General features: G+C 37.1%; 1 protein-coding gene across 18 annotated transcripts in view; it reads left to right on the top strand.

Moving 5' to 3' along the window:
- RIMS2 (regulating synaptic membrane exocytosis 2) overlaps positions 1-21,454 on the top strand; it is a gene marked incomplete at both ends in the record, with an annotated part of 444,787 nt that overhangs the window by 382,651 nt on the left and 40,682 nt on the right. For 3 of the 18 annotated variants that reach the window (XM_084219769.1, XM_084219759.1, XM_084219775.1), the window contains one exon: positions 10,937-11,178. The exons of the other annotated variants lie outside the window; for them this stretch is intronic. In XM_084219769.1, the coding sequence (XP_084075895.1) occupies positions 10,937-11,178 (242 nt within the window). The remainder of the gene's footprint in view (positions 1-10,936; positions 11,179-21,454) is intronic. 18 annotated transcript variants of the gene reach the window in all.

The raw sequence follows: 21,454 nt of genomic DNA, 5'->3' as shown, positions 1-21,454 counted from the left end.
TAGTATCCTGGAAGGGGTTATTGGGTAAATTGCCAGGGCTGGAGGAAAGCACTGCAGTACCTGTCATTTGAAATGCTGAGAGAGTGGACAAAGAAATTGTCTGTGGGGGTGGAGGGAGAGGGCAGAGATGGAAAAAAAAAAAGCATGTGCAAGTCACAGAATTTTGCTATGTATTTCAAAGGAATCGGTGATATTCCGTTTGAAAAAAAAAAGTGAATTCTAAAGGACGGTACAAGGAATAGAGCTGATTAAATAAGATGATGACACAACCAAAAAAGGAAAATTTGTAGTAGAAAAAGTCAGCTGTGATGTAATTTTGCAGAGCACTTAAAAATTCAAGAAACAGAAACAATGTATGGCTTTAAGTAATGTATTTCTTCACATGGACCCTTATTTCTTTCTAAAGATTCTTAATGCTTTTTGTGCCCCTTCCATTGTTAGGTATACAGATTCGTCTCAAATTTACTTTCTAGTTCTAGTTCATTCAGTTGAAAAAAGACCTTTATAGAATTTAATTTGTAGGTTTTAAAACTGATTCCTGATGAGCATTTGTTCCTTAGTTTTTCATTAAATTGTAATTTTAGTATTTCAGATTTTATGACCCTTCCACTGTGACTGCAACTATTGCAGTATTTTTATGGAAGGAAAATCATGTCAATGTAGTCTTTGCGAGCTCCTTCAGAGGGATGGAAGCCAGTAATGGTTTTGAAAGTCTTTATTCTGGTAAAAATATAAAAAACTGTACAAAAGATAACAGACACTAAGAATCCATTTTCAATGTGTACGTGCTGTTTGGTCTTATAAAGCTATTGCAAAAGTATTTTAATGGTTCCTTCAACTATTAGATGAAAGAAGTTAATTGTGTCTAACATTTGTAGCCAAACAGGCCACATGTTTGGAAGAGAAAATGGTAGCCTGAGACTCTTTCCCCACTGCATGATCAGTCTTTTAGCAGAATTGCAGTACAGGTAGTGTGTGCTTCCAACAGAGAGAGAGAGGGAGAGATAGATAGATAGATAGATAGATAGATAGATAGATAGATAGATAGATAGATAGATAGATAAGGTTCACCCACTGACATTTCTGCCATGGAAGGAGAGAGAACTGGGTCTGGTTATGTCCATGTTCATGTAGGTTTTCAGGGAAAGCTTGCCAGCTTGCAGTTTCCTGCAGCTCTCTACAGAAGATGTTGGTCTTTTTCAAATTTTCAACATGACAACCGAGTGATCTTGCCATTCCTGGGATGAGAATGGCAGGTTACAGTACAATGTTCACCAGCTCTTTTCAGCTGCAAAATGTTGCATTGTCCAGGCAGTTGGGGCAGGTGTGATGCACTGGGTTCCTGTGAGAAGCAGCAACTTTGTGTCTCTCTAACGTAACTGTTCTGTGCTCTTATGACTAGATAAGCAGAGCAGTTTGCATATTGGCAGTTTGTGTCTTTAAAAAAGGAGGACTCAAAAAAGAGTTTTTTTTCAGTAAAATTTTCCTAGTATTATTGATCTGGGTGGAATCTGTTAGGAATTTATGAAAAACTCTTGCCTATTTGAAGCATACATTCAAAGCCACTACTTTTTAATGTAAGATTTCTACCTTTAATTTTCTACAGAAAGGCAAATATTCAAAATCCATAAATTCATAGAGCTGCTGGGTCTCTACCAACACATATGGACAATAATTTGGTTTTTTACAGTTTCATAGATGACATTTAGAAGTAAATTTTCTGTAGCTTCTGGAAAAATATTATGGAAAATTATGCAGAAGATCAATGGTTCCAAACAGAATTATATGAACAAATATATTTGTTATGAAATCTGTACTGAGAATAGAATAAAAATAATTTAAGAAATCTAGTAAAGTCACCTGTTCTAAGTTATTTGTCACTGTCTATAGAACCCTTAGGGACTTATTTTTTCCTGTTACTTTGGAGTAAATACAAAGGATATATAGGCTCCTTTACAGTTAGTAAATTCATTTTGATGTGCTGGGATATAATAAATTAATGAATTTGGAAGTACACATCAGTAACAGGTGAACAGTAAAAATAAGTCATTTGAAACAGTCTGCAGCTTTGATATAAGACATCCAACAGGGAACTCAGACATTTTTACTTTGACTGCAATGCAATATCTTTGAGACTGCTTCCCTCTCCATGAAGTGAAGCCTGCACTTTTACCTCTGTTGAGCCAGCTCTAACCTGTGATGCATAAAGCACTCCTGACCCATGAGGCACTCCTGTTGCTAAAGTTTATTTTAAAACTGTGCATCAAAACAAAACCACAAGAAATTTCAGGGAGAAAGCCCTGTAGGCACTCAAGGAAGCAGAAATGAAGGAAAAAATGAAAATGAGGGTTTGAAGCAAATATAAATGTTGAAATTAGTTTTTTGCACTTTTAAGTGTGTTATAAAAAGATCAGTTTTCTAAAAATATTTAAAGCTAGATTGAATCATAAGGTTTTTAATAGACAGACTTTTTTGTCTTTATTTGTACAGGATTGAGCACAACAGATCTGGTGACAAGAATAGCAACAGCAAAAAGTGGTGTAGAAACATATAAAAACAAGGGATTGAATATTGAAGTTTGTAAGGCTTTTCTCTTTTGGACATTGTGATTGGACAGATATGGCTATGTCTTAGTGATGCAAGTTTTCACTCTTTTTACCTGAGTATTATTCCAATAGAAGAGTGACAAGATTCTGTAAAATTAATACTAAAAGTGTACTTCATTAAAAATGATTAATAAGCTGGTCACTTAGCATTCTAAGAAGCAAATATAAACTCCTTCATGTTACTTAGAAGTATTTTTAAAATGCAGTTGCTGGATTTGTGCTATTGCCTTTGAAATACATTGCCAGTCCCATCTAGCAAGTACTGTATTTAACTAAGGATAAGGGGCCCAGTGCTGGTCTTACTACTATGTGTTTAATAGCTATGGAAAGATAATGCTCCAGAGGTTGGGCATTGCCCATATATCTGTTTTTAGTGGGTTTTGACCAAACACCTTAACATTTTCAATAATTTCACTGCACCTGTTTCATGTTCATACTTCTAAAGTCCATAAGGTGCCAGCTAAACTAGCTGGAGGTGTGTCATCAGGCAGCCCCTAGGAGGAAATCAAACTTCCTTACAAATCCCCCTGAGAGCCCAGCACTGCCCAGATAGTGGCCACGACATAAACACGATTCCTATGGAGGCCCAAGGTAAAAAAGAGGAAAGCTGCTTCAAGCTTGCATGGTGTGCCATGTACAATTGTCTCAGCAGGGACACTTGGTCACAGACCTGCCTTCTCCAGCCCAGAAAAACAAAGGTTTCAGGGTCGTGTTCAGAAGGATGTGAGACACCTTTCCTCACATTTTCTTTTTTATGATGATCTTAAGTTTTCTGTATGCTTTTATAATTTCCCCCAGAGACCAAAAGTGACTCAAAGTCATTTTGTCAAAGTGACAGAAGGCAAGATCATGATGTCCCAGATAATGTCTCTTTGGTTGAAGTAATTACGGCTTCAGATCTCTTGCTCGTGTCCATTTAGCTCTCAGTCCCAGAAGATCACTTCAGAGACATGCTTTGAGTTTTGGAGATGCTAGCAGTGCCTATTCTGACCCTGATTTTTCAGAGTCCTCAAGCAACCTGCATTCACAAGGATGAAGGAAATGTTAGAGTTGTTTTATTCTTTAGACAGCCACTGCCACATACGTGCACATAAGCATTAAAATGAGCCTGAGCATATTCCCTTTGTGCAGTACTAATCAAAGAAATACAGTCTTTCATGAGTGAAGTATAAATGCAGCTATAGTGAGATCCATATTGCTGACAGAAATTTATTTAAATAAAGCCCTTTCAAGACATTTGGATCATCCCTCTGTATTATGTGATTTTTCTCTTAATGTAATCTCAGAAGTTCATCCTGTCTAGTCTCCTATGTCTATCTTACAAAGTTTTCTAACTGTCAGTGAGTTTTCTAAATAAGTAAATCTCCCTCACAGCAATTTCAGTTTGGCAAGATGATAAATCATGGTGCTTCTTACCCTCAGGCAAAACATGATGTCTCTTACCTCTGTATATTTTTGAGCACTTCAGCCTTCGTCTGACTTTTTTTTCACTTTTCTGACTTAATTTTACATTATTTCTCTGGTGATTTGAGGCCTGGGACACACACTGGATTTAATGTCTGGTTTAGCAATTCACTGCTTGCTGTCCATTTCATAGAGCTCTATTGGGCCCTTCAAGAAACAGCACTGAGCAGCACTAGGCAAGTTTGCAGTGTAGGTTGGGACACAGCAGTGTAAGTACAGAAAACTGGGCCCTCTCCTCCCTCCCTGTTGGAAGAGTAATTTAACAGCAGGTTGGAACAGGCACACAACATTTCCCTTTCAGATGAAGTACATGCAAGGCACATTTCTGCAACAGAACTGTCTCGATGAAATCAGGTTGCTCATGATCAGTTTTAATTTAGCAAGCTAGTTGGTACCCAGCTTTTACAAACTGCTTCTTTGCCAGGCTGGGTTAAAGAAGATGCTTTCTAAGCTCAAAGAATTTGGATGTTATTCAAAGTTCACTCAGTCTTTGACTGCAATGTACTTTATTGCCAAACCTTCAGAGCTCATATGGACTTCTTTCATTACCAATGAATATGACAGCTGACTAATGCATGACTTATAGACTTCAACTAATTTTCTTGCTAGACTTTTTTTGCATCCACACAGAGTAAATGACTGGTTTAGTTCACTGTATCAAAGGAAGGGATTTCATCAAAGATTCATTACTGTTAGCAGGGTAATAAAGCTTTTCTGTAACTTAAGAGTAAAACTTGAAAATTTGACACTAGATGAATATAAATATAAATATTAAAATGCAATTAAATTGCATTAAAATGTAATTTAAATTAACAGAAAATGTCAACTGTATTTTTATTTTTAAAAATATCCAATTATTCTATCAGAGAACGTGAGAAATTTTATCAAAAATCTCTGAAGCTCTGTGTATAATTCAACTGCTAGCATTTGGAAACAGCTAGCTGTTACAGTGGTTTTTTCTGCATCATTCATTTGCTGTGGCTATGATTTGTAAATAATCTAATGCCCTGACCCCAAGTGATTTTGCCATTTATTCCTATTTGAAAAAAATTTGCTAGAGATGTTATGGAATACTTCCATTAGTTTATAATAATAAAGCAGTGTGGACAATTTTACATCTACCAGAAAGGGGGAAATACAGCTCAAGTCAAACTACACACTGTAGCAAGTGAGGTATTCCTGATTTGTACTGAAAGAGACCTTTAAAAAAAGAAATTTCATATCAAAATATTGCTACTTATATTTTGAGATGTGGTGACTAGTTTTATTTTAATAGCAATATACATAACAAAATAGATTATAAAGACTGCTCTATTTTCCCCCCCAACTTTCTTCTTATAATTTCAATAAAATGAACCTAACAATTAAGTCAGTCCAGTAGCTATTAGAGATTTATATCACCAAAAAGTTAATAGAATAATTTTTGACCAAGTGGATCTCCAGAGACTAAGTCATTATCATTTTGAACCTGCAGTGTCTCTCTTGGATATGAATTGGCAGACGAGTAGGACTATTGGCCGGAAGCGTTGTTCCCATGGAAATGTTATTTCCTACATCACAGCTGTCCCCATAATGCTGGTTTTGTTAAATTTCTTCAGTAAATTAATAAAATAAGAGCATCTCTGATTGAGTTAGCAGGTCTATTAAGAATGGCATTAAAATTCATCTCCTGCTTGTAAAAAACAGTAAACAAAGTCTTCAGTGGGTCTTTCAGTCTCACAGGAGACATATATTAGAAAATATCTTTTACAACAACTGAAAATTTGTTAAAATCCTACAACATCACAGCCCACAGCTATACTACACACTTGGCAATGTGAATTTTCACTATTCTGGATGCCTTATTTTCATTAGGGATCATTAACAGAGAACTAAGCTGGGAAGCAATAATATTAATTTTGCTTTGATTTCAAAATAAAGAAATAAGGAAACCTGCAAGGTCTGCCAAATGACTTGTGTAAATCTGATTCTCTGATACATATGTTTATGGCAGAGCAATGAGATTACAAATTGTGATTTCTAATACTGCTGTAAAGACTGGTCTCCCCTCAGTCTCCTGTGCAGTGAACACACCAAGTAACCTGGTCTGCTTCTCATGTGGCCCCTCCTCAAGGCCCTTCACGTGTTCATTGCCATTGTTTGGGTGCCCTCTAATGCCTTTATATCTTTCTTATATTGTGGCACCCAAAACTGCCCCCAGCACTGGAGGTGAGGCTGCCCCAGTGCAGAGCAGAGCAGGACAATCCCCTCCTGCCTGGCTGGTGGTGCTGTGCCTGATGCCCCCCAGGACACACTTGGCCCTCCTGGCTGCCAGGGCACTGCTGGCTCATGGTCAGCTTGCCAGTGACCCCGAGGTCCCTTTTGGTGGTGCCAGTCTCCAGACTCTTGTTTCCCAGCCTGTATGTACAATCCCCACCCCAGGTGCAGAATCCAGCACTTGTCTTTGTTAAACTTCCTATAGTTGGTGATTTCCCAGACCTCTAATTTGTCAAAGTCTCTCTGCTGAGCCTTTCTGCGTTCAAAGGAGTCAGAAGCTTCTTCTAATCTAGTATCATCAGCAAACTTTAGAATACCTTTGGCATCACAGGTCTCTGTCAGTCTGACTCTCCTCAGATGGCTAACATAGTATATTTTTAAGAATACTGTTTTGTGACTGGAGCTGTCATACTCCACCATTGCCTTTAAATTACAAATATATATAGATATCTTACTGTAATTTCTTTTCTAATGTCTTATTTTTCTCTTGTGTTTTTTTTAAAGGACTTTCAGCTTTATCTTTGAGAATGTATTTCTCTGAAATTTATGTCATGCATCTTTCCTTTTCCTTTTTTCACTGGAAAACGGATGTGTCTGAAAAGATATTTACACTAAGACCTGTCTGCAGCTCTTGGCTTCCTCAAGAGGTCTCCTGGATTTTGGGATAGTGCAGGAAGCCATGCTCCTGTGTGAGCTTTGCCCTTCATCCTGCTCTTGTTGGTCCTGTTAAGCCAAAGGCAGTAGCCTGGCTGCCACCTTCACTCTGCTCTTGCTGCAGGCTGTGGGCTGCCACAAAGCTGGAATTGTGTGCTGATTTTTTTCCTGTTTTGGTTCTAATAATGGTATTATTATGTCATTATGCACATATTATTTGGACTAGGATAATTGCTTTATTTCCCCCTTTATTTTATTCTTCCCCCCAGCATCTGGCTGCATATTCTCTTTGCTGAGGGTATTTTTAAAATTATTATTATCTTATTAGACACCTCAAGAACTCTATTTTTACTTCATATCTATTCATTACCTCATACAATTTCATAAATTACTTTTATATAATACTTTTAAAATACTATTGCACATATTTAATTGGATGCATGTGAGATTAGGTTTGTGTATACGTACATATAAAGAAAACTTCCAGTAATTTCTGTTTCCTGTTAAGAAAACAGGTCGCATGATTTACTCTCTAAATTTTACTCTGAGGTCCACCTTTCTATTCAGGAAAGACAGGAACCAAATCTGACATACAATAGCCAGTTTTTCTGAGAATGATCCATTTGTGGCACTGTCAGAAGGCAGGCAGGGTAGAAGGATGGTTTCTACTGAGAGGGTATCAAGTATCTGCCAAGAAAAACTAGTAAATGAGGGTTTGGATGGCCAGAAAGGATTCAAAGTGCTGATGAAGGAAATGCTCATGACCATTCTAGGTTTATTTTGAGGTACTATAAACCACTCATAGCTCTCCTAATATGTATTTCTCAAAGTTTTTTTTGCTGAGAAATTGCAGAAAACCAAAGTCCTTGCTATGGGACGGCTTTCTCCAAGGGTTGTGTTATGGTTAGGACTGTAGCAAAGATGTCTTCTCTGCTGCTTTTAGAGAAGGGGAAAACCCCCAAGCCTTTAATTGAGGAAAATAGCTTTAGAGCTTGACTGGGGAAAAAAAATAGAGGTTTGTGAATGAATTTTTAGTATCAGCCATTTGTACTAGTATTTGGTACATCCACTTAAATCTAAATCCCTTCCTTTCTTCTCATTTGAATTCCCTTTCCTACCTTTCTCAAAAAGTTGGCCAAGAGAAGGTGTCTGACTGAAGTCTACATCATTACTGGCAGGAGTACACAGCAAAACATTTTGTGGTACAGAAGCCTTTAGACAGCAGCCAAAAAGCCAACTTTAGGAATTCATTACACTTTCATAGATAACTGCACAGTGAAACTATAGCAACCAGCCTCTTTAAAGACACTGATTTCTTTAATAAGGCCAACTGTTGTAATCTATTCCACTTAAATAGAACTATACATCTTGGGAAGGACACAAAAAAAGCACCTCAAAGACACATGCAACTCAGGAAATGGTGACTTTCTTTTCTGTGTAACTTTTACAGTTAAAGTAACTTAGTAAACTTATAAAACTTAGTAAACCTCTAAAAGTTAGTAACTTTTATATTAAAATGCAGAATATTTCTGTTTCCACTGATGACATAGGACCTTTATTGAATGGCATTATCACTTATAAAACAATGCATTAATTATTTTCCATGTGACAGGAACTCTCTGATTTTCTGGGTATTATTTTTGAAAAAAATCAATCACTGAAAAAGCTTGTTCTTTAATCCATGAAAAACTTCCCCCACCAGCCTATATCTGTGAATGAGGAGAATCTCTCTCTAAGAGAGATTCAATAATGGCTTCTCCTGCAATATTTCCCCAAAGAGGCATACATAAGATCTCTCTCCAGGGATCTGTTTTCAAAACAGTTTTAGAAACGAAATAGCTTTAGTTTCCTACTGCTCTGTCAAATTTTTTCTGATTTTTAAAAATACTGAAAAGAGAGAGACCTGAGTGAAAGCACACATTCGTCATATTTCCTTTGAGAACTTGGATTAAAAACAGCATTACTAGATAAGGGGCTCTAATTTTCTGATTCTTAGTAAAATTTTGCTTAAGATAAAGTTGAAGATACCGGCTCTTCACAGCCATGTTTTTGCTAGACCTCTAGTATTTTTTGCATGCAAGATAATGTTGAAACTGAGAACTGATTTCTGTGTCATCTCTTTGACTGAATTCTTAGAGGTGTTAGATTCATAAAAAATACAGCAGGTGATGTTATCATCTAACTAGTAAGGTAACATAGTGCTAAAAAGACACAAATACAAATTCTCTTTTACTGTTTCCCTGCCTTCCTCTCTACCCACATCCTATCCCACTCCTCCCTTGGTGATAAATGTACTGATGATGGTCAGTGTGTACTAACACATAACAAAGAGACCTAAAAGAGGGTAAGAAAAAAGCTTTCAGGTTACCACTGTGTTCAGTTTTTTGTGATTGTGGGTCTATGGAAGGCCACTATGGCTCTCTCTCAGCTTTGTTTTTTGCTTCTCCACCTGCTGATCCAAACTCTCATTCATATTTTTCCCTGTGCCTTCCCTGAGAAGTACATTCAGTATTTTTCAATGGTAAAGGTCTACTTCTGCTATGAACCAACTCTTACCTTTCCCTCTGTGTTCTGGCTAAGCTATAAGTCTTCATTTAACTTTGAGTGCACTGCATTAATTCCATAGATAAGTTACTGACAAAATATTGCAAAAAAACTTCATAAAGAAACAATAATGCCTTCCTTTTAGGAAGTTGATTTCAGGCCATCATAGGTAAGGGAAAAGGAGTATTTTTTTTTCTATACTCAGAAAAATTTGCTCTAGAGACATTTGCTAAGCACTAAAGCTCTAACAACAGCTTTTGCATGTATTTGAAAATCTGCTTAAGAAAAAAAATATTCATTTTAGCCTTTATATATTGGTGATTTAACAAAAAATTCATTTCCCCAGGTTCCATAAATATTCCACAGTTTTGTGGATTGTTTAAAATGGCATCTCAAGGGGACTCTTTGGTGAGAAGTACTGTACTGAAAAGAATAATAAAGGTCTACGTTCTGAGCAAGAACTTCATTGATAAAGAAAATTCTCTCTATATTTTCAACCCCACATGTCTCCCAGAGCTTCCAGTTCTGGATATTTGTTCAGATACCTACCAATTAGATGTCAGGGCAAAATTTGGATAAGTGCTGTTGTCATCAGTGTGGATGGCCATTTTTGAGGAAAGGAAAGGAAAGTTCTCTTACTCTGGAGCACTGGTAGATCAGGTTCCCCTGGGACACCTGAAGTGCTGCAGCAGACAGTTTAGATGTAGCCACATAGAGCTGCAAATTTACAGAGTCTCTAAATGAGTACAAAAGATACATTAGAATTGAATTCCATTTTATCAGTGCTGATGATCTATACCATGTAACAGTCAAGTGTTGTGTGAAATACATTTCTAGTACCTGTATTTTTTGATGCAGAGATGGACGAAAAACCTGTGGGTGTTCATTGCTGTAAGATGACTGAGCTAAGCCAGATTACTGAGAGCATCCTTGAAATGTCTGAATGTTTAGTAACCAAAACTGGGCTTCAGACTGATGTTCCTTTCCACTCAGTAATGAATCAAGTATCTGTTTCCCAGAGGAATACAGGTTATCTGTGTGTATATATGTGAGAAGAAGAGGCACACAGCACTGAGGCCAGAACTTAAATTTTCCTAACAAGAAGCGGTTATATGATATATGGATGCATTAATTCTTTGGTATGCTTTTGCTGGTAATGTGTTTTAAGTCAATCAGTAAATAAGAGCTTGTTATTTAAAACACAATTTTGATGAGTCAAGTATTATTACAGTGGACCAACCAAGACCCTAGAATTAAAGTTTCTCCTTTTACCTCTTAAAACCAAACCCTATCTGTGTGATTAGCTGCTTTTACCCTCTAGTCTCCCAAAACCTTCCATCTGAAACCTGTCCTTTTCTGTCTTCCCCTTTTTACTCTTTGTCTGCACTGTTTATCCGCCAACTGGCTGACAGTGTCTTTACATCCAAAATGCAAAGCAGACAGATGGCCATCTCAGGAAAGAACATGACTAAGAGCACCAGCATCAGCGGGGAGATGTACACGCTGGAGAAGAACGACGGCAGCCAGTCGGACACGGCCGTGGGCACTGTTGGTGGCGGCAGCAAAAAGAGGCGCTCCAGCATCGGCGCAAAGATGGTCGCCATCGTGGGGCTGTCGAGAAAGAGCCGTAGCACGTCACAACTCAGCCAAACTGGTAGGAACTAGATGCTTTTTCTCTCTCTGTAATTATCTGTTAAATGTACATAATACTTATGTATTTACAGTTTAATCATTTGAAGATCCTGTTGAAGTTGCCTCATCGACAATATTCTGTGGAATGAAGAAAATGGTCAATTTTCTTTTTTCCTCTGAACATTTACTGATTTTTTTTTTCTCTAGCAAAGATCCTTTTCAGGCTGGACTGAAGCTTTTATCTTCTGCTTGCTGGAACCTGCTTAATACACTAATTCCTTACTTTTCAGCTTTTCAGGAACCACCATGAACTGTACTTTCATTTGGGAGTATTCCTTACTGAAGTTTCTGAAGGGTCACTGACATGCGGCGAAATGCCTTTGGTTTTGTCACAGATAGTGTTTGTGTATTTCAACATGAGTTTTTTTCACCTTTAAACATGCAACCTTATTTCAAAACAAAACAACTTTCCTGAACAAAATGATATATTACTTTAGTGCAAATGTTTTATTGCGTTTTAATAACTTTCTTTTCAGCCTACAAGCCTATTCGCCATCCGTAGAAATTTTCCTCATTTCTGTTTTTCTCAATTCAAATTGGATACTTCAATGTGCTGCCTAGGAAAATGGAGAGTTTTTCTGCTTTGATGCCTAAAGTTCTAAAAATCTTACACCTTTTTTTCTATTTCTTCTTATTCTGGGGAAAATCCATATAATGCACTCTGAAAAACTCAATGTCAAATAATGACACTGTATAGGACAAGTGTATTTTACATGGAAAAAGGTTACTTGTGTTTGAAAAACATTCATATAAAAGAAGTATTTAAGCAATTTATATGAGTATGCATATATATATATAAAATATTTATTTCAAGGTATATACAGAAGATATTTTGTATTCTCAGTATTTAAAAAAATCCCTGTTGTGATGCTTTCATACAGTTCAATGCAAGTTTACAGTGCCCTGCGGTGTGAGGTCCCATCTGAAGGTCTCCATTGTGCTAACCACCATTCAAACACAGATAAGAAATTTCTCAGTTTTTTCCAAACCAAAGTGATAAGAGTTGTAATGTACAACAAAATGCAGCAAAACAATGATTTGCACTGTCAGAAAATGTGGTAAACTTTTCAAGTAAACTTTTGGGGGGTGTGGGTGGGATTTCAAGTACTGTGAAGAATAGAACTAAAACAGAAAGGAAAGAAGGAGAGGTAACATTGTGGATAGAGGGTGGGAAGTTTGACTGTGTGATTTATTGAGTGCAGTATGAACAAGAAGCAATGAAGAAGAGGGGAAAGAATGTCTGTAGAGGAAGCCCTGAATCTCATGCAGACGCTGATGACTCCATCAGTAGGCAAGTCCTTGCAGCAGCCTTGTGTTTTACCAGTTCACTTGCAGGTTATGGAAAGGACAGGTTCATGTACATTTCTATTTTCTTTGAAGGAAATGACAGATAAAAGATGAAGTCACGTTTAGACAAATCTGGGAAGGTTCTGGATAGGCAAGAAAAAAAATTAATCACTTGCTTACCTGGAAGTCTAAATGTTTGCCTTGTGATAGTACGGAGGTAGCTATGTAACTGTATAGACGCATTTGAATATCAAATCATATACAATGGACTGCATTACTTTTTATTATCTAATCTGGTCTCTCTTGCCATGAGAGCTATTAAATGAAGGCTGTCAGCTCTTTGTGCATTGCTCAAGTATGTCTCAGCACTAGAGAGAATCTGTATTGTGTGTCTGGTCTAGATCTGATTTAAATACCACACTGTCTTTGTTATTTGGCACTTTTAAGCTAAGTTTTTCTCTCTGTTACGTCCAATCAGTTGCCCAATGACTGATTAGATGCTCCAGTCAGGGACAAATGTGAAATATAACTGTCTCAAGGAATACTCAAAGTTAGTAGACCCACTGACCGTGTTCTGACAAACTCTTGAGTGAGGAGGTGTAACTCAATGCTCTTAGAGGAGTGGCAGGAGCTGGGGAGCTGGCACGGCCCTGCCTGGCAGCCCCTGTGCCTTGGCTGCTCCCTGGGACTGGGCTCAGGGCTCTGCCTGACCAGAGCAGCCAGAGCAGCTCCTGCTGCCATCTCCCCTCGTGTTGGCTGCATACAGGTAAGGGCTGAGGGTTCTGTCGTAGAGCTGGTACGGCACACCTGCTCCTGCTGCTCTACTGGACAAGTGTCCCCAAGGGGCCCTGTCTGGGGGCCACATGTGCCTGCTGCTACAGGGCAGCACAAGCATCTTTGATAGCTGGGTCACAGAAGCATGGCTGGTTGTGGGGAGCAGCCTGTTGCCACATGTCAGGCCCTGGATGAGGTGTGGGCATGGTGCTGTGTCTGCAGGGGCACAATGGCCTGTTGGGTTGGTAAGGCTCAGGTCACACCATGAAGAAATACCTTGCACATCTTCAGATCCTTCACAAAGAGAATGGTGAGACGCTATAACAGGTTGTCCTGTGGATGCCCCATCCCTGGAAATGTTCCAGGCAAGGTTAGATGGGACTCTGAGCAACCCAAGTGGAAGGTGTCCCTGTCCCCCCTGCAGGGGGGTGTAACTAGATGGTGTTTAAGGTCCCTTCCAACCCAAAGTGCTCTGTTTCCATCCATTGGTGCATCTTACAGAAAATGCTGGACACCAGCATTGTACATTGATACCAGAGGATTAAAACTTTCAATTAAGGTGTTTAATGAATTTATAAATTTCTCTGGCTTGTCTCATCATGTTCCTTTTCTCAGATGGTGGGTGCCTCCACAAGGAATCATGTATTGGTACAATCTGGAACCAAAACACTAATTTCCTGTAGGCGTCCTGTAAGTACAGTTTTCTGGAACTGAGAGGCTGGAGATATTCAGGTGTCAGGGCACTGGTACCGTGTAGAAACTGGATTAAGTATAAAAGTTTAATTTAGGTACTTTCTGAAGACATTATATCATTCAATGGACTGGGTAAGTATCTCCTTGCATATCAGGCTTGAAAAAGCATACCAATATCAGAAGATAACACTTCTGTAGAAAGTTGTGTGCTCCTATGGAAATCAGTGTAGAAATGTCTATCTGTATCTCTAAAGTTTTTTTCAAGTGTTTTGTAAAGTATAGTTTTACCTCAGTGGTTTTCTTCATTCATCTTTTATAACTAAATCTATGCCAGAGGTTTTTCTGAAAGTAGATCATCATAACTGTTTTCAGGACTCTGTATCAGACTTACAATACATGCCTTATAAAGTCAGTTTTAAATGCCTTTTCAAATTATATTTGTATTGTTTCTTGTATTTGTCATAGTGCAAAATTGACATTAAAAATAGATAAAGAAATGTATTTTTTTTATTCTGGTCTGTAGTCTATTTAGGTAGGAACAGTTGCTTTATGGGTAAAGAGCATGACACAAAAGTAATTTTTCATAAGTTTTTAAGACTTCAGTAAATGACAAGATTCTGAAGAGTAGAGTAGAAAGATAAATTATAATTTATTTTATTTCAGGTTCCTGTATGTTTCCAGTGCTCCAAAAATAGCTAAAGTATACTACGTATTCTTGAGCCAAACTATCAATTCTAGAAGCTAAAATTTGATGGGTTAGAAGGAGTTTCTGTTGTAACATTCAGGTCCTGAGTCCACAGGCATTTTTCCTTGTGGAAAATACAGCTTTCTTTACTGAGGAAAATAGAATGCAAAATGCAATTCTTAACAGGCTTAGCTGTTCATATCTGGAATGAAATTGTTTTCCTGCTGGTCAGCCCTGAGGGAACTGATCAGACTTCTATAGAGATGCAGACCTAATTCTCAGTTATATTTCATTAATGAGTAAAATCTTTGCCATCCTCTAATCATGCCATCTTAGGCATCCCTTTCAATTTACACGCAGTGACTCTGGCAGGCAGACACCTGGGTGCCTTCGCTGTCCTTCTTTGGCTGATGTTTCTCTTTCAGCAAGGTAAATATTTTGTCTTTTCTTTAGTTAGCCAAAACCTATTGTGTTTGTAGGCTGATTATAGCCAAGACCCAAAGCAGTTTAAAGAATGTTTTCAGAATCTGGGGCACCCCATGGGATAATATATACTCAAACATCACGTGTGTACCTTGGCTCACCCGTGTGGGTCCAGCGCACTCTCAGGGGCTGAGTCCCGTCGAGTCTTTGGGAGTGCGATTACAATAGATGGAAGCTATTAACAGAGATGAAAAAAGGGAGTAACTGCATGACTTGAGAGTGATCAGTGCAGTAATGCCTGCAGAGAGGTGTAACCATGTTTAGATAGAAATCAGAGCCCTCGTGTGTCTCTGCAGAGTGTTGCTCCAAGGGGCCACGCTCCAGAGGACCCCGCACACGTAAATGTAGCAGGAGGGGCTGGGGGCAGCTGATGCTGCATGAACTGCACTTGCTTTGTGCCAACAGGTTGCTCCATGTCACCTAAGAACCCTTGCTAGGATGCCAAATGTGGCATGAAGTTAAAGGGCTGTGAAAGTGGAATTTTGAGACAGTGTTAGGAGATATTTTGGCATCCTTCATAATTTTGCTGAGGTTAAAGTTCACCATATATTATTGAAATTATAGTTCTCTATAGGAAAAGTACAAACAGTAGTTGATTCTGTGCCAATAAAGTGATGATTGGTGCTATATGAACTCAATAATTCTTATCAAAATGAGGCATTTCCATTTTAACAGGTTCTGGAGAGGTCCCAAGTGAAAAGAGATTTAAGTATTTAGAAATTTTGATGTTTCATGGCTTCATCTTAGAAGAAATGTAAGAGAACTAAGTCTCAGAGCAAAACATTTGAGTGAGATTTGATTTTATTTGTGTTTTAAACCAAATTTTGGATTCTGTATGGTCGGAAGAGTGTTCAAACTGAAGTCTGAAGTGCTGTACTTGTAAGTAGGACAGTCTCACTTATGTCTGTTAGGAACCAACGATGTTGCCTGTAGAGGAATTTCTTCAACTTATGGAACAATTGAGAGGTACCTATTGGTAATATTAGTCCTGGTGTGGTATAGAACTTCACATTTCTCTATTCAAAATTTGATTTATATAAAAATAGTCTTCTACTACACATATAGTCAATGTTGTTCCTATTAAAAAAGAGGGTGCTTAATCACTTGGAATCGTGGTGACTAAAGGAGAAACTACATTGATTGCCTTTTATTGTCTAAAATTAGTTACTATTTGGTAAGCATACAATTTACTGAATAAAAGTGCATTTGTTTACACAATAGACATAATTGTTTACAATGTGTACATAATTGTTATTTTTTATCCCTAGAATTAGTTTATGTGCTCAAAATGGCAACTGATATTATCATCCACTACTTTTAATTTGGACATGTTCTTTAATTTTTTTTAAATTATATATATAATACAGGCAATTTGAAACCAGCCATTTGTTCGGGGGTTTATTTCCTCTTCTATTCCAGAGACAGACTGCTAATGTAATAGATTGTTTAATGTGTAGTATTACAATTGCATCAATATTCTTGATATGTAATCTGATTTACTTTCAAAATTAAAACATAATACATTGATAGAAATATAGGATTAGCAGTTGACAAGAGATTAGGGCATATTTGTCTTAATCATTAGTTGAGAATTGTGAACTGAATCCTTTACCAAAGAGAAAGCACTATTATAATAAATACATTAGCAAGAGCATTAATCAGCTTTTACTAAATAAGCTCTGAAAAGTATGGTAATAAATAAAGAGACACTAATTACAAACTAAAAAGGCTTTAAAATGTCAGTAAATTCTGTTATTTTTCTCTACATGTAGGAAAATACTAGGAAAGGAGATAATGGCGGTGAAAAATTTATGCAGTTCTCTTTAACAGATTTTCTGTAGAGGAAGTAGGTGTGTATTTGAGTCCTCACATGTTCACAAAGCCTTTCTGAGAGGTGGATACAGTGAAAACAAACACAGAGTTGGGATGCCAGAACTGAACTCCAGCCAATACTAGCTGTGATCTTATAGAAGTTGTCTGGAAGACATTTCTCACACACAAAGTGTGGGAGACACCTTACACCATATATGAGGAAAAACTCCAGGCAAATGAGAAGGAAACTAGGGAGTAAGAATAAAAGACTTAATTTTTGGGAAAAAGGTGCAGATCATGTACACCAACTGAGCCATACTGCCTCAGTTACAATTAACTCATCAAACTTTTCTGTAACACAGTTATCAACTCAGTGATGTACACACCTGTAGGACTTTCATCTGCCTGTAGTAGAAGTAGAACTAATCCTCCTAGTTGCAGGCATTTACAATATTAAAAATCCTTACTTATCATTAAAAATTATTTTCTGCATTTCTTTACTAAAAAAAAAGTTTCTTATATTACTACTTAAACTCATTAATAAGGAGAAAAAAGGAGAAAGTTCCTAAGTGAGAGCAGAACATTTAACTTGACCTTCCACAAGATTTTTTTCTTTCTATAATTAGAGGCAAAAATAGAGAGAAATGTAGGGTGATCTTTCCTAGTAAGAATACTGCTTAACTAATTTTCTTTTTCAGAGTGGAAGAATTCTCCCAAGATCCCTGCTAAAAAAATTATACACCTCACAAAAAAACCCCAAACTATAAAGCTGTTTTATTTCTGTTTTTGCAGTAAACAAGATTTGGGGTTTTTTTTGTATTGTTACATAAGGAAAAATTTAGGCTTTCCTTAGGAAAGTTTCCATTTAGAAACTCCTTCTGGGATTTTTTAATCCCTTAGTTAACATGTGATATAATATATTAGATTTTCTTGTTCATTATTCCATGAAAGAGGGCTCTGATTTTGGTCTACTGTAACTTGAGAGTGGAAAAAAAAAACTTTATAGGGCAATCTCATACCTTGGCAATTATTCAGTTTTCACTTTGCCTGAAATGTCTGGGATATTTATCTGTAGTTACAGTTCTGTGTATATATGTAGTTTATACTTCAAGGAAGAAAATTCAGTTAGGTTTTTTTATCAGTTTAAATAATACCTCTAGTTTTGTCAATTTCATTCTTAGCCATCTCAATGAATACTCTGTATTATTCTAGAAGGACAATATTAATCTATTCATTGCTCTGTGAACCATTGTCACTAAATAACACTGGGCTGTGAAGGGAGATTTACTTCAGATCTCCAAAGGCCAGCAGGAAAAAGGCTGTTGAACAGTTATCAGAGACGTGGTTGGCTCACCAAAAATAAATAAATATTACAGTTATATTTACAGATTCATTAGAGCTGCATATTTTTTTTAAATTTAACACTTCATAATAATACAGGATTTCTTTCTTTCTACCTAAATGGAATGCAGTATTAAATGTATTGTGGCAAGTTGTATCTTAATATTAAATTTATGTTTTTAGCACTACCCATGCTATCAATGCTACTAATAATCCTTTGATAAGTGGAATTCTCTTTCTAAGGATAGAAGTGAATTTATAGAATAATTACCTGGAAGTAAAAAAGTCATGAAAATAGCCTCAAAACAAAAGGTGGTAGTAGAGGCATGCTGTGCAGACTGATTCAGAACAGCTCTCTGGCCTGGACTGGTGTCCAAGTTTTGCTGTGTCACAGAAGTTCCTTTGACTGCACTCTCCTGTTGCCACTTCCAGCTGCTGCTGGGTCTGCCTTACAAACACAGCAATTTGGGGTCTCTGTAGGATAAAACAGGTGGGAAAAGTTACAGAACTCCTGCTTTTAAACACCCTATGGGATGGACAGCCTGTGGGAAATCATGCAGGTGCTGAGAATACAGTTGTGCTATTCACATTCCCAGGCCCTTTGTGTATAATGAACTGGGCTGTGACTCACAGTGCACCTCCAGGCTCTTTAGCCTGCCTTTGTCTTCCACAGAACAAGTGTGATGATGCTATCACCCCAAACTAACAGTAAGCTCTTAACAGAGAACTCTACAGGAGAAATTATATTAACAGAGTAATTTAAAATTATTTAAGTGTACCATTGATAAATGCACAGGCAATAATTTGATCAGGAAGCTGAACCTTTTGCTCACAATCAAGATACCCTAAGTATTAGCTTACATTCAAGTTTCTTATCCATGCTTTATTTCTCATACTGGGTCATCCTTTTCCTTTTTTTTGGGTGCTAGCAAAAACATCAGCTTGCAAAATAGTGCATCTCAGGTATGTGCCAGATGGTCTATGCCAGGTGTGATCCAAGAAACCGGGAAACTTTTTATTTTCATTCAGCAAGGGAGGGGCTCTGAACACAGATCTGCAATCACAAATACGTGTTGGTTAGTTGCAATATGAGACAGACATTTGGTCTCTGCTTCTCTGGAGACATAATAAAATAAAGCAGCAGTCAAAACTAAATTTCTTTAGCTGAGTTCTGCAGCTGCATTTTTAAAAGCTTGCCAGATCTGTCCCTGAGGCAGGATGTGCAGGACCTGTGTTTTTTGAATGCTCATGTGTAGGATGGGGCCCTGCCATCTCCATGGCAGCAAGTCAGTTGTTTCTCAGCTAGTATAGAATCAAAATTAGAGGGAAATTAGGATAAAAGTTCTGAATCTGAGGAACTTTTTTTACTTTGGAATGGGATGACTAATTCCTGTGCATTTTAGGAATTTGTATCCAATACTAAACTGTTTTTAACTAATATGTGATTTTGCAGTCACTATAGAAAAGTGAGACAAATACAGGGGAGGATAAGAAAAGAGCAGAAAAGAGAAATTGCTTGAGACCAACAGAAATCAATGGAGTACCATAATATAAACTTAAGACTTGTCAATACTCTACTTTCTGTTTTAGCACAACAAAAAGGATTTTGTGAAATGGTTTTTCTGTCCTTCTGGATTGCACATTGTGCTTCTTAACTATGCTATTGGAGAACTCCAGGTTAAAGTTTTAATTTTTTTTTAAATTTGAGAAAGCAAAACACATCCTTATACTTTACAAATACCAAATGCTTTGGCAGCGGATACTAAGGAAGTGGATAGATTAAAGACTTCCCAAGTGCATCTAAATTAAGTGGAAACATGAGAAGCTAGCTCAAGGAGTACAGTGGCTAACTGTGTATTTTTGATGCAGTATTTTATTTTCTGGTAGTTTACAACCGAAGAATTCTTCCACGTATTATTGGTCAATGTCAGTACAGGTTTTGTTATTGCCTTTTGAGTATTGCTTGAACAATGTGATACAATTTTCTCTGTTAGGCATATGTGAGTTCAGTTAAACTTGCTTTTCATGCTCAGGGAGCTAAAAATTGTCATGGAGAACATTTCACAGAAGGACAAAAACATTTAAGCTGTTTGCAAACCATTTGTAATGCAGTCTATGTAGGAAAAGATGAATTGCCTCTTAACAAATGTAAAAAACCACCCTTTTCCCTTATCACCTAAATAATTGTTCATGGTTCTTTGTCTGCCTATATAAGATAAACAGATCCTTTGGGAGATTGGTTTTTAGCAGTCTTACTTTTTTTTGGTAAAGTAAGCAAAACACAGTTTTCTTAAAGGTGGGTTGTCCTTTTATATCTACATTTAGGAGTTTTTTCTATGCTTGCAAATGCTTCTGTGAATGACATTCAATTTTTTACTGTCATGATCATTTCATTTCATGAAATGTTAAACTATGTATGTTTTCTTGTACTAATTAAATCTCTGCCCCAAAAGTTACAATCAGATTTTATTCATTTTTTTAGCTATAGTACTCTAATATTTTGGGTTTGCCCTTGTCTGGTTAGAATTTGGTGCCAGCAAAAATTATTTTTAGCTCAGTCTATGAAATCATGTTGAGACTTAATTGAAAATATTCACAGTAATAAGTACTGTTCTTGTTACTATGTGCTGCAGTAAGACCTGTCAAGAACAAATTTGTACTGTGAAGGAAATATTACTTCCCCTGATTAACTAAATTAATTAATAGTTACCAGCATTACAGATTTTTTCATAAGATGGATGTCTTTAATATTTTTTACAATTTTAAAGTAATGCATAATCTTTTGTATAACCTGCAGTGTTAAGGCACTGCCAATTTAAATATTTATGTAGAAAAGAGAACATAGTAACACATTTAAAAAACAAAGCTAAGTTCTATAGAAACTTTCTATTTTCGATGTCCTTAAATTTGTAACTTACATGTTCTGGCAATGCAATATTCTGCTTTTTTTTTCAATACAGCATAGAAATAAGCTATGATATATGAACATCAGAAAATACCATTGAATTTGAAGATCTAGTGAGAAGCATTGCCTGCTTCACCAAAGCATTCTTTTTCTTGAACAGGACAAAGAACTTCTCCCTGCTACCAGCTGTATTTCCTTGTTCTGTCCTCTTGTTTCACTAGCAGTGCTGAGCTCCCTGCTGTTCTTGGACCTGCCTTC

Source organism: Fringilla coelebs, assembly GCF_963513975.1.
Source record: "Fringilla coelebs genome assembly, chromosome: 1".
NCBI classification, from domain to species: Eukaryota; Metazoa; Chordata; class Aves; order Passeriformes; family Fringillidae; genus Fringilla; species Fringilla coelebs.
The sequence above is the reverse complement of the archived record's forward strand: the minus strand, read 5'-3'. Positions and strand labels throughout refer to the sequence as shown.